This window comes from Chenopodium quinoa, unplaced genomic scaffold, assembly GCF_001683475.1.
Source record: "Chenopodium quinoa cultivar QQ74 unplaced genomic scaffold, ASM168347v1, whole genome shotgun sequence".
NCBI classification, from domain to species: domain Eukaryota; kingdom Viridiplantae; phylum Streptophyta; class Magnoliopsida; order Caryophyllales; family Amaranthaceae; genus Chenopodium; species Chenopodium quinoa.
Window position 1 is genome coordinate 5,505,045 of NW_018743389.1, and position 14,640 is coordinate 5,519,684.

The following is a 14,640-nucleotide window of genomic DNA, read 5'->3' on the forward strand; positions in this document are numbered from 1 at the left end:
AAGAGATACGAGGCATCAAACTAAGTAATTCGATTACTTAATCATTCCTTTGATATAGAAATCTTGTTTAAGATATTATATTAATTTGTAGTATCATGTTAGGATGTTGATTTTGATTTCTAGTATCATGTTTAGGCAAAGATTTGATTATGACTATTATTAGTGACATGCTAGGATTTGTTATTAATCCGTTTAGTATCATGCCTAGGATCTTGCTATTAATGATATTTTGATGGTATTATTATGATGATGCTTGTTGTTTCAATTAGTATATTGCTTGATTATTCTTGATTGATTGTTATTGCTTGATCACGTCCTTTCTTGCAGGTTTAAAGGGAATTTATAACTGAAATGACACATAATAAGATAATTAATAATTTGATTCAGGCTAATATGTTTTTAATTCAAGTGATCGCCAATAAAAGATTTATTTGGCATTAATAATCAACCAACGTAGATTAAACAGGTTTAGGATTAATTTATTGTATGTAAAAACGCACATGAATATCATAAGAATTAAGTAGAAGCCAATTTAGGGCGGGTTCATCCCTTTTAGGTTGGATTCGTACCATCATCCCCGAATATCCAGTCATGATTCCAAACCACTATGGAGTATCCGTGATCATGAACGGTTTATAAGTTCCTAAAACTTATTAGCAACTCTTTTATCTCTAGCTTCCTTCCCTTTAGACGCCACCATGCTTAAATGCATGATCACAGTGGGGCTTAAGGTTGGATTTGAAAAATTCTCTACAGCCCTTGTCAGGGACCGAGCTGCTATGTTGCAAGCCACCCTTGTTTCTAATTTTAGGCGGCATTTCTACTCACCAATAAGTAAACTTATAAAGTAAATGGAAAAAATAACAATGTTTGACTTTTTCATTGATATCGTCAAAATTACATTATTTTTTGCCGTACGACTTTAATTACATTGCTCAGTCGTTTAGACCTAGTTGTATGTACAACTTTGGCTAAGTACAAACAATTTATACAAAATATTTTTTCAGATTGTCTGTATTCCACGTACGAGGAATAGGATGGCCATCCAAGGCTTCAAGACGGTATGTACCACCTCGGACTTCTTCTCTGATCCGGTAAGCCCCTTCCCAGTTTGGGGTTAACTTGTCATCCTCATTGGCCCAGCCTACCGCTTCCATCTTCCTTAAGAACAAGTCTCCAATCTTAAGCGGCTGCTTAGACACTTTACGATTATATGCCCTCATCATCCTTAGACAATAAATTTCGTGTCTAAGCAACGCATTGCCCCTAGCCTCTAGAAAGAAGTCTAGGGTGGTCTTCATGGCCACCCAATTGGCCGATTCATCATATAGCATCACTCGTAGAGTGGGCTCATACATCTTAATTGGGAGCACGACCTCAGTGCCATAGACCAAAAAAAATGGGGTCTCCGCTGTTGAACTTTTTGATGACGTACGAATGGACCATAGCACATTGACCAACTCATCATCCCATAGGCCGCCTGTTTTCTCAAGCTTGCACTTGATGCCATTGGAGATTAACTTGTTGTATGCTTCAACTTGGCCATTTTCCATTAAGTGTCCAACCGAGGAAAAACAATGTGTTATGCCCTGGTCACTTAACCAATCTTTAAGTTGGCCGGCCTCAAATTGAGGTCCATTGTCGAACACCATTGATTGTGTCACACCAAAGCGTGTGATAATGTTCTTCCGGATGAAGGCAAATACATCTCTCCATTTGATCCCTCGGACGGCCTCAGCTTCGACCCACTTTGTGAAGTAGTCAACAACTACTAAAACATATCGCCTCTATCCGGATGCTGGAGTATACAACCCCAAGATATCTATGCCCCATTTTACAAAGAGAAGTGGACTACTTATGGCCAATAAGCTATTTGTCGGGCGATGTATAAGGGTTGCAAATCTCTGGCACTTGTCACATTTTTTCACCATTTCCATGGCGTCTAAATTCATGCTCGGCCAATAATACCCCAGATGGGTAACCTTTTCAGCTAACGCTCGCCCGCCTATGTGTGATCCTTAATGACCTTGGTGGAGGTCGTCCAACACCTCATGCCCTCTCTCGGCCGTAATACATTTCAAGTAGGGCTTCACAAAGGATTTTTTGAATAAGTTCTCCCCCTTCATCTCAAACCATGCCTTCTTCTTCTTCATCAGCCAGCTCTCTTTAGGGTCATCCGGAAGAACTCCATCCTTAAGATAGGAGATAACTCCGTCCATCCATGTGGAGCTTCCATCAATGATTTTCACAGGCTCGGCATCGATACTCCTCTTTTCCTTTACTTCCCAGAACACAAATCTTGGAGTATTACATATGCCAAGGAAGCTAGCTTGGAGAGGGCGTCCACCTGATGATTCTCGGACCGGGGAACTAGCTTGCAGCGTGAAGTGCTCTAGGCTGTCGGCCTCATCCTTCACCATCTGAAGATACTTCATCATGGTCGGCTCCCTGGCCTCATAGTCACCATTCACTTGACTGACTATCAGCTGAGAGTCCGAGCTAGCATCAATTTTTGTTGCCTCGACTGCCTTACACATTCTAAGGCCGGCCAGAAGGACTTCATACTCAGCCTCATTATTAGAGGCTTGAAACTGAAATCTCAATGCATATATAAACTTTTCTCCTTCCGTAGATTGACATATGATACCAGCGCCACATCCGTTCGTTGTTGCACTTCCATCCACAAAAACTTTCCAGATCTGATCCTTTGCCGGTTGTAAGTCCGGCCGTGTCATTTTGGCTAAGAAATCTACTAAGGCTTGGCCCTTGATTGCTTTTCTAGGTTCGAATGTGATATCAAATCCACTCAACTCTAAGGCCCATTTAAGCATTCGGCCACTGGCCTCCAATGTTATGAACGGCTTCTTCAACTGTTGGTCCGTGTAGACCACAATCGAGCGAGCAAGAAAGTATGGTCTTAGCTTCTTTAATGCCATGAACAATGCCAAGCTGAACTTTTCAATGGGTGGATACCTAAGCTCGGCATTGTGCAGAATGTGGCTAATGAAATACACAGGGATTTGATGGTCGTCCCTTTCAGCTAGCAGGACAGAACTTAAGGAATGATTTGAAATTGCAAGATACATATATAGCTTCTCGTCTTTGAGTGGACTGACAAGCCGAGGAAGGGTACGCAAATAATTTTTCAACTGTACGAAGGCTTCCTCAGCCTCTTCTGTCCACTCAAACATTGCTTTTTTGTTGATAGTCTAGAAAAAATAACGGCACTTATCCCCTGATCTTGACATAAATCGTCCAGTGCAGCTAAACAGTCGGTCAGTCTTTGAACTTCTTTTATGGTTCTGGTCGATTTCATGTCTAAGACTGCATGGATTTTCTTAGGGTTAGCCTCAATGCCGCGCTGATCAATTAAAAATCCAAGAAATTTGCCGGACTTAACACCAAAGACACGCTTCTTTGGATTTAACATCATCTTATGACGCCTGAGTTCAGTAAATGTTTCTCAGAGGTCCTTCAGATTGTCGGGCGGCATCTATGATTTAACAATCATATCATCAATATAAGTATCATCAATATAAGCTTCCATGTTCCGGCCGATCTGATCTCTGAAGACCGTATTCACAAGTCTCTGAAATGTAGCAGGGGCATTCTTTGGGCCGAATGTCATAACCTTGTAGCAATATAGCCCCTGCTCGGTCACAAACGCTGTTTCCTCTTGATCTTCTTCCCACAAAGGAATCTGGTGGAATCCGGAGTATGCGTCCATAAAGCTCATCAGGGCATACCCGGCTGTTAAATCAACCAGACGGTCAATTTTAGGTAAGGGAAAGCTATCCTTAGGGCATGCCTTGTTGAGATCGGTGTAGTCTACGCACATTCTCCAAGTTCCATTTGGCTTCTTCACAAGAACTACATTTGCTACCTAATCAGGATAGTGACATTGCCGAATGAAACCGGCGTCTAGCGGCTTTTTGAGTTCAGCTGCGGCCGCCTGATTCCTTTCATCACCATGGTTTCTCTTTTTCTGCCGAACAAGCTTCACAGCCAGCTTGTGAACAGCTAAGTCTGGGTTGATACCTGACATCTCATGAACTTCGAAAAGAAAACACATCTCTGAATTCTCTTAACAAATTCACCAGGTCATTTCCAAGCAAGCCCATGCCCATAGTTCCCACTCTAACCGTCCGATCAGGTTGGTCTGGGTCAAGCATTATGTCCGTATGATCGCTGGCCGGCTGTGGCCTCAACTCTTCTAGTCGGCCGACGGTCATTAGCTGATATCCTTGTTCTTTCTTGATCGACTTGCGCTTCTGGCCGACCTGGTATGCTTGCAGTGACCCTTCTTCGGAATTTCGCTCGGACGCTTTCCCATATTCGCTCGTCGTTGGCTTCACGGCCAACTGATTACATTCTTTTGCTAATTTTGGATTTCCCTGAATGGAACCTATCTTTTCGTCCCACCGCTCAAACTTCATCAGCATTAGATGAGGGATAATTACTGCCTTAGCTGATGCCAAAGTTGGGCGGCCAATGATAACATTGTAGTCCGTAGGCTCTTTAACAACTAGGAAGCGGATGACCATGTCCCTTCCTTCTCCCTTTTCCCCAAATCAGACGGGCAGGTCTATCCGTCCGACCAGGTGAATGATACTCCCACCGAACTCAACCAACGGGCGGGAGATATCTTTCAGGGCGTCCTCTAGAAATTCAAAATCTTCAGACAAGCTAAACTGATTATGTCGAACGAGCTACCTGTGTCTATTAGCACTCGTCTAACCTTCAAATTGGCGACTTTCAAGATGAACACCATGGGGTCATTGTGAGAGGCTTTGATATTGCCTCGGTCCGTCTCGCAGACCGTCACTTCAGGAAAAGGCTCGGCCTTTACCCCTTCAATGTGCTTTACATTTTCAAAATTCAAAGCATCCTACTTGATTCCCTTCATGGTAGGGCCTCCTGCAGCAAAGCCGCCTGATATGACGGCCACAAATCCTGAGTCTGTATTGTTTCCATCATCATCTTTTTCTTTGTTTTTCTTCTTCTCGGATTTGTTATCTGTCCGAGAGTAGGTGAACTTCGACTTTAGAACGTACGAGTTGAGCATGCCTTTCTCGGCCAACTTATCCAGCAACCTCTTCGAATTGTTGCAGTCGTTCGTGTCATACCCCACATCTTTGTGGTAATGACAGTACTTGTTCCTGTTTCTGTACTGGGCCGGCCCTCTCAAAGGCTGAGGCTTCTCGAACTCGATCTTGTCTTTGTTTCCATCAAAATTGAATAACAATCCTTGTTGTACTCGAACTGAGGCTCGTACTTCTTGGCTTTCTTTGATTTTGTCTGTTGGTAGTCGGCCACCCAAACTTCTTTTCTTTTGTTGCTTCCTTCCTTCCTTTTGTTGGCAGTCGAACTGAGTCTTGCTGAGAAGATTGTTTCTTCTCATCCCCCTTGGCTGGCTCTTCTGATTTTGTAAGAGAACAAAAATCAGTTGCCTCAATATATAATTTGTCCTCCCGCAGAACACCTGCATATGTCCGAATCTTTTTCCTAACCAAATCAAACTTGAAACCATTATGCCTTAAACCTCAAAGGAACTCCGAGTAGGCCATTTCATCCGGCAGATTCTGGATTTGAGCTTTCAACGGATTGAACCTCTGGACGTACGAGCGCAACCCCTCTTTCTTTCCTTAGACGATGGTCGCCAAGATAAAGCTAGTCTTCCGGGGGGTATATTTTAGGAGAAGTTACAATAGAGGTAGTATATTTTAACATGTATGTATATAAGTGGGTACCCGATACCGGAACCGGTACCCGGTGGTTCCAATTCCAATTCCTATATTTTAGGACTCAATTCCAACAAATTTCGAGTCCGGTTCCTAACATTTTGACCGGACACCCAGTTTGCTCACCCCCTAAACCACATATAAGAATTTGTGATAAATAAGAGTTTACATTAGATGAGTCAAAGTGAGGTGATAAGAATTTAACTAATTTTTTATTACCACACTTATAAGAGTTTTTATTTTTTATTTTTAATTCTTTTAGATAATAATTGCCTTTTAAGTCATGATGTCAAATTTTCTTTATGACCAAAATTTACAAACAAAAGTAATAACGTGGGTGATTAGGGGATTTTGCTCCCACCAATCGGAATGCGCCAAGTGGACCAATCAGGTCCTGCCAAGTGTCTCCTAGTTGGAACTGTCAGGACTTGCCACGTGGCACGCGCTTATTCGTCCACCTTGGACCTGTTATGTCACGACATGTGGCATACTCCATGCCTAATGGAGAACCCGGCCACCCAGGCCCAACTTCCGAGGGAAGCCCAATCAGCCCTAGGTTTACCTAAACCTAGGATGGACACGTTTCCCAAGGTTATAAATACCTCACTTAATCCTCATTAAGGGGACACGCGAAAAACATTACGGAACACACTAATAACCGGCTGATCTCGCTAACAAAGCAGATTACCTACATTAAACACTCTCACCTAGAGAGAACTTATTACTTTAATTTCCGCATTAATGACTCCTTAATCAGGTACTAACTTGACCGTTGGAGGCGGAGCTCACAGGAGTCTCCGTTATTTTGCAGGTACAGGCGTCCGGTTCAAGCCTCGGAATTGTAACTCTCCCGCAGGACATCAGAAAACCCCGAAACATTTGGCGCCGTCTGTGGGGAGAGTACTTCAGAGATGGCATCCAAGTCTGTACCGACTCCTGAAGAGAGGCGTCCCCTAGACGACCCTCAAGTTCAGTCGGACCATGACACCGAAAGTGAATTTGAAGTTGAAACTCATACAGCTTCAGACGGGACCCTAAGGGCCCGACGTACCCGTCATACCGAAAGGAGGGAACGGGAGCATCTTCAAACAGGAAGCGAGCCAGCAGTCGCACCGCTTGTTCGGCAACAGCCGACTGATGGGTCTGCTCCCATCACAAGGAACGAACTCATGATCTTCATGAGGGACTTCAAGGGAGAGATTCAAGAGTTGATCAACAAGAAGTCGACTGCTCCAGTCAAGGAGCAGTCGGCCAAGAAACCCTCCACTTCACTGAAGAGGAAACCAGTTCAAGGGCGAGAGGCGACTCCTCATCCTAAATCTAGGAAGCGGGAGCCACCTGCCCTTGATTTCACAAAATTCCGTTATCCTACAGGAAATAGGAAACCGGTTCGTCATATTCAGGCGGACGGGTCGAAGCAAACATTCACAGATGATCGGCTACTGCTAGAGCAGAAAAAGAGTGACCGATTGTCAGAGTCGGCTTCTACTTCAAACTTTCAAGACAGTTTGCGAAATGCCTCGATGAGGCATACTCAGTCGTACCATGAGAGTCAGTCAGGCGGCACCTCCCGTCAGTCCGGCTTTCATAGTGCCCAGGCGGTACCAAACTTACCATTTGTGCCGCAACAACAGTATTTTATGCAGCCACCTCCATTTGGTGGACCTACAGCAAAAAACGTCCAACCTATGGACTGGCAGCTACGGTTGCTTAGACTTGGTGAACAGCTGTCGGCCTTGTCCAAGGAAATTACTGAAGCCGCTCAGCCGGCCAAAGTGAAAAATGTACTAGTAGGCGCCTATGACGACACTACTAACCCAGAAGACCATCTGATGGCATTCACCAACCTGATGTACCTTCAAGGGTTGGATGATCCCACCTGGTGCAAGTGTTTCCCAGCGACTCTCAAAGGAATCGCACAGCGATGGTTCGGCAACCTGCCGACTGGTTGTGTTAATAGCTTCAGGACGCTTGCTTACTTATTTGCCTCCAACTTCGCCATGAACATCCCTGCAAAGAAAACGACCCTTGATTTGGGAACAATTCAGCAGGGCGAGAAGGAGGGGCTTCGTTCTTACATCAGGCGGTTTAACCTGATGAGAATACAGATTCAAGGGTTACCGGATGAGGTAGCTTATACCGAATTTTTTAGAGGTCTCAAAGACGGGTCTACCTTCAAATTTGATTTGGTTCGAAAAAGGGTGGCGACTCTTCAAGAGGCCTTGATTGAAGCAGAAGCCTATATACAGGCGACTGATCTTTGTACGATAAAACAGTCGGACGGGAAAAGGTTCGACAAAAGAGAAGGACGACGGAAACAGTCGTCAAACAAAGATGAGAAAAGAAAAGAGGTCTGGGCGGCTGATTCCTCTAAACAGCCGGCCCAGAAAAAGAAAAAAGAATTCAAACCATACTCCCCAAAGTATGCGTTTAACAAGGATAACCAGTTTATCCTAAAAGAAATCAAGGGACGGATCTCAATTGAGAAGCCGGTCCCCATGAAGGGTTCTGCAAACAACCGGAACCAAGATAAAATCTGTGCTTATCATGATGACGTTGGTCATCACACCAATGACTGCATCAGTCTTATGCGGTACCTATACCGCCTGGCTGAACAAGGTGATCTTGACACTTATGTCAAGAAATCTACGGGGAACACTTCCTCAAAAAAGCTGTCGGCCAAAAAGAATCAACAGGCCGACAGCTCCGATACAGATGATGCAGTCGTCTACACCATTGCAGGCGGCTTCTCAGGAGGCGGCCCCACTATTAGGGGCAACAAAGATTATATAAGGCGGTTAGATGTAAATTCCGTTCACCAAGAATGGCCGTCCAAATATACATTTCCTGAGATTGTCATCACTGAAGAGGATCTAGGAGGGGTAAGGGGGCCGCATGACGACCCTCTCGTTATTGAATGTAAAGTGGCCAACCAGAGAGTTGGCCGAATCCTCATAGATACCGGGAGCTCCTCAGATCTCATCAGCAGCAAATGTCTGTCGAAACTGAAATATCAGACTGACTGCATACATCCAGCCTCCCACCCTTTAGTAGGGTTTGGAGGAGGAGTCGTCCACCCACTGGGACGAGTAGATTTACCCATTCGCCTGGGCGAAAAAGGGGAAGGAAGACACATGGTAGTCCGGTTCCTAGTAGTAGAGGAACTCTCGGCCTACAACATGATTCTGGGTCGACCAACCCTGAATAATTCCAAGGCTGTTATAATCCCGTCTCTTATGTTGCTCAATTTTGAGAGGGATAATGGAACAGTCGGCTCCCTAATGGGAGATCAGAGGATGGCCCGAGAGTGCTATCTCTCGGATGTCAAGCCCACTGTTATGGCCACTGGGTCAAGTGGTGAAAAAACAGACCTTGACAATGTCAAGGAGAGTGCGCCTGTTCAAGAAGCAGGCGGCAAAAAGAGAAAGGCGTCCCAGACAGAGTCCGCAAGAAAAGCAAGAAAATAGCAATCATTAGCAGAGGAGCGGCCGGATGAGTTCCGCCCTCAGCCGGCTGGTGAGCATGCGGACCTGATCTTAGACGACTCACGTCCTGACCGAACAGTCAAAGTTGGGACGACTGCTCTGAGAAACCTTGGTGACGACTTTCACAACCTATTGAAAGAATACAAGGACATCTTTGCATTTGAAGTCCATGAAATGCCAGGCATTAGTCCTGATCTGGCGGTACATAAACTCGCCGTGGATCCGAAAAAGAAGCCGGTACGGCAAAAGAAGCGGAACCATGGCGAAGAAAGAAGTCAGGCGGCAGCCGCCGAAGTTAAAAAATTACTTGATGCAGGGTTCATTCGGCAATGTTACTTCCCAGACTGGGTTGCAAATGTGGTGCTTGTTAAAAAGTCGAATGGCACCTGGCGAATGTGTGTAGACTACACAGACTTAAACAAGGCGTGCCCCAAAGACAGTTACCCTCTGCCTAAAATTAATAACCTGGTCGACTCAACAGCCGGCCATGCCTTGATGAGTTTCATGGACGCCTATTCTGGTTTCCATCAAATTCCCTTATGGAAGAAAGATCAGGAGAAGACGGCCTTCGTCACTGATCAAGGGTTATAATGTTACACGGTCATGCCGTTTGGTCTTAAGAATGCCCCGGCTACCTTCCAACGAATGATAAACACTGTGTTCTTTGATCAGATTGGGAGAAACGTCGAGGCATATATTGATGATAAGATTGTCAAGACTAAACTTCAGAAAGATCATCTGTCGGACCTCCGAGAAACTTTCTCCACACTCAGGCGGCACCATGTCATGCTCAATCCCAAGAAATGTGTATTTGGAGTTGAGTCTGGGAAATTTCTCGGATTCCTTATCAATCAGAGAGGAATAGAAGCGAACCCTGAGAAGGTGCAGGCGGTCATTGACATGCAGTCGCCTCGTACCATCCGAGAGGTTCAGAAGTTAACAGGTTGTCTGGCGGCCTTGGGAAGAATTCTAAGCCGATCAGGCGACAAATGCCTATACTTTTTCCAGGCAATTAAGAAAAAGGCAAGGTTTGAATGGGGGCCGGATGCTGAGGCCGCCTTCCAGAAATTAAAAGTTCACTTGCATTCCTTGCCGAGGCTGGTCAGCCCTTTGCCCAAAGAGGTTCTCTACATGTACCTCGCCGTCTCTGATCATGCGTTAAGCGCTGTTCTCCTTGCTGAAAGGGACGGCTGTCAGCTCCCGGTCTACTTTGTCAGTCATGTACTGAAAAATGCCGAGTTGAGGTATCCCCTAGTGGAGAAATTTGGTCTTGCACTCTTCATGGCTGTTAAAAAATTGAAGCCCTACTTTTTGGCACATACAGTCGTCGTGTATACAGACCAACCTATCAAGCGGCCGCTGACCATCATGGAGTCGTCAGGCCGAATGATCAAATGGGCCATAGAAATGCAGAGCCTCGAAGTTACTTTCGAGCCTAGAAAAGCAGTGAAGGGGCAAGCCTTTGCTGACTTTATTATAGAGATGACTCGTCCTCCTGACTCTCAAGTTCCAGACCAAGTATGGAAGGTATATGTGGACGGAAGCTCTACTTCAAATGGTTGTGGAGCAGGCGTCATATGTCAGTCGCCAGAGGGCGACAGGTTCGAGTATGCTCTACGCTTCAGTTTTCAGGCTTCAAACAATGAGGCAGAATATGAAGCTTTACTAGCCGGGATCCGCATGTGCAAGGCGGCAGGGGCAAGAAAAATAGACGCCTGTTCCGATTCACAATTGATAGTGAGTCAGTACAATGGCGAATACGAAGCAACCCATCCGGCCATGATCAAGTATTTACAGGCGGTCCGACAAGCAGTCGGCTCCCTTGAGGATTTCCATCTGATCCAAGTGCCGAGATCAGAAAACAACCAGGCGGATGCACTGTCAAAATTAGCATCATCCGCCTCCTCTGATACTCCTCGAACTGTTTTTTGGGAAGTAATGGAGAAGAGAAGCATCGAGGAAAACCCTATTGGAATCCTAGACAGAAGCTCAACCTGGATGGATTCAATCAGGGCATATCTGACAAACGGTACACTGCTGGATGATCCTCAACAGGCGGCAGCACTGAAAAAACGAGCCACCTGTTTTGAAATGATAAAGGGAGAACTTCACAAGAGGGGGTACCTTCAACCCTTCTTAAAGTGTGTTACTCCAGAAAAGGGACGAGAGATACTAGATGATCTTCACTCTGGTTACTGTGCTTCTCATATAGGTGGTAGGATGCTTGCTCAAAGGGCAAGGCGGCAGGGCTACTTTTGGCCTACTTTGGAAGCAGATGCAATGGAGATGGTGAAAAAATGTGACAAGTGCCAAAGGTTTGGCAAACTAATTCACCGTCCGGCTACTGACCTCACTACCATTCACAGCCCACTACCGTTTGCTAAGTGGGGCATGGACATTCTGGGTCCATATACGCCTGCTACAGGCGGAAGGAGGTACATACTTGTTGCCGTCGACTACTTCACTAAATGGGTAGAGGCGGAGGCTGTAAAGGGAATCAAGACGAAAGATGTAATTTCATTCATTTGGAAAAACGTCATCACTCGGTTCGGGGTTCCCATGTCTATGGTTTTTGATAATGGTCCCCAATTTGAGACGCCTGTTCTCAAAAGCTGGTTGGGTGATCAAGGAATTGCAAACTACTTTGCATCTGTCGGCCGTCCACAAGCAAACGGCCAGGTAGAAGCCTTTAATAAAATCATCTCAGACGGTCTCAAGAAAAAGATTGAACGAGCAGGCGGCCTATGGGCGGATGAACTACCACATGTTCTCTGGGCCATTAGGACGACTGAAAAAGGGGCGACTGGAGAAACTCCATTCCTCCTAACTTACGGTGCGGAAGCTGTTCTTCCAATAGAACACTACGAGCCGACTCTTCGAGTGATGCTATATGACGAAGAGGCAAACTGGGAAGCCATGCGCCTGGCATTAGACTCACTTCCTGAAAAGAGGGGCAATGTTGTCTTGCGCCATGAGATCTATCGCCTGAGAATGACTAGATCATACAACAAAAAAGTACATAGGCGTCCACTCAAAGTAGGGGACTTTGTACTTAGAAAAATGGAAGCAGTTGGTAGGGCTAATGAGTCTGGCAAACTAACTCCCAACTGGGAAGGACCCTACCGAATCTATGAGGAAGTCAGGAACGGTACCTACCGTCTGGAGACACCAGACGGACAACCGTTGCCTCGAACTTGGAATATAGATAATCTTAAAAAAAAATTTCTTTTGAATGATGTAAATAGTCAAGAGCTACTTAATAAAAGTGCACTTGCTATTCAATTTGTACTAAGAGGGGCACGCTTACTAACAAACAGTCGGCTACTCTCCATTGAGTTTTTCACTCTATCTTCAGAGGGGCATGTCGTCTGTACCTTTACAGTCGGCTACTCTCCATTGAGTATTTTACTCACAATACTTGGCTAAAAAGATTAGGGCCTGGCCGACCCTGCGCCTAACAGGCGGCTACCCTCCTTTTACTTAGCACCTACGTTCACCAAGAACTTACCAAGGCCACAGGCCGAATGATCAGACCAGGCGCCAAGCCAACTGATCAAATCTACAAAACTAATATGACTTGTCCCAACATCATAGCAGGCGTCCGACGGCATCCATTCGGATGAAATTCGTCGCAGAGAGCAGCTCCCGTTTGGGTGGAACATTGTTCTATAAATTAATTACACGGCACCTATACGACTGTCCCCAAGGGCAACCACGTAGCCGTTTTGAGACAAGGATAACTCTATCACTAACCAAACCAGTGGTAGCAGTTGACATCTGAGTCAGATGACCGCCTGTATTACTTGGGATAAATACAGGGGGTACCTATTGAGTTAATAGCCAACAAACATTGGCGAATCAAGGGGTCTAGCCGGCCTTCGCCGCCTGGTACCTCTACTTCTCAAACAAAAGTGACGGCGACTGAGTAACTCCAACGTTATCTCATAAGTCACTCCCTCAAATTTGGTATGGAACCTGAAAGGTTTGAGTCGTCCGCCTGTTTTTAACAAACAGGGGCACTCAAACCCCTATTCCTACTAGGTAACCTATTGAGTTAATAGCCAACAAACATTGGCAAATCAAGGGGATCAACCGTCCTCCGCCGCCTGGTACCTCTACTACTCAATCTAGATTGTGACGAAGACTAAGTAACTCCTATGTTAACTTAATAGTCACTCAAACTTAGTATGGAGCCTAAAAGGTATGAGTCGTCCGCTTGTTTTAACAAGCAGAGGCCCTCAATCACTACTCTTTCTAGGTTAAAAAATTATAAGTTAAAAGCCAACAACATTGGAAATAAAGGGAAACAACCGGTGCCGCCGCTTGTTTTCTCTACTACTCAATTCCTTGACGACTAGGTAATACTTTATTTACTTGGTAAGACACTTTCCTACTTGGTTAAAATTACAAAAAGACAGGCCCGCCTGCCTAAAAAGGATCCAGACAAAATAGTTCGAATACCGATTGGATAAATGGCCGACTGATCGTCTATCCTGGAAACAGACAACCAGTCGTCCAGGGGCATAGGCGGCGTACTAACTATCTGTACCTGTCTGCAACGTTCGGCCATGTAAAACAGTCGGTCTAGTAAACAATTGGATATTAGATATGGTATACTTAGACAAATTTGAAGCAAAACAAAAATTCATTAAAAATAAGTCGGTCATTGAAGACCAGCAAAATATTCCAAACCCCGGCCCCCTGTCCGGGTAAATACAAAGCAAACGGCACGCAGGCCGTGGAAAGAATACATAAAGCTTAAGAAGGGGCAGTTCAGTATTAGCAGCTGCCGCCTGGTCAGCACTCTTCTTGCTGGACTCGGCTTCATCTGCATCTTTTTTGATGCCTTACCCCCAAGCGGCACAAGCGCCACTACCGGCTCCTCCCCCAACGCCTCTTCTTCAGCAGCCGCCAGGATCTGTTGATTATATGCATCCGAGCACTGGCGGTACGTTCTTTCCCAAGAGGCAAAGTCGGCACTGGGGAAGAGGCGGCCCCAGGTCATGCGCTGGATTTGAGCGGTGTCTTCCATCATCTCCCGGACCAACTCTTTCTTCTCTTGCTCGGCCTTTTCCGAGAGCTCTTGGGTAAGACTCTTCTCCTGGGTCACCAGGCGTTCCTTTACGCTCGCCAAGGATTTCTCCATGGCTTCGTAAGAGTACATTTTCAGGCGAAGAGGTTTCAGCTCGGCTGGAGATTTGTGATGGTCGCCTCCAGCTCGTCATTCTTCTTCTGGGCCGCCTCTAACTGAGCCCGAACAGCGGCGGTAGCCTGCGCCTGATAATAAAGAATATCAATGGTCAGTACTTCATTTTGGGCAATTTGAAACATTGCCTTATCACAGTCAGAGGCGGCCATAGCTTTTGCAGCCTTTACCTCTTTGTTTTTCCGATCAAGCGGCTTGCGAAGGCCGT

At 45.6% G+C, this 14,640-nt stretch overlaps 1 protein-coding gene across 1 annotated transcript; it reads right to left on the reverse strand.

The window, feature by feature from the left end:
* Positions 1 to 2,018: 2,018 nt before the first annotated feature.
* Positions 2,019 to 3,191, reverse strand: LOC110738521. The gene has a single exon (XM_021918931.1). It carries the CDS (start codon positions 3,189 to 3,191, stop codon positions 2,019 to 2,021), a length of 1,173 nt encoding a protein of 390 aa, XP_021774623.1.
* Between the last annotated feature and the right edge of the window lie 11,449 nt (positions 3,192 to 14,640).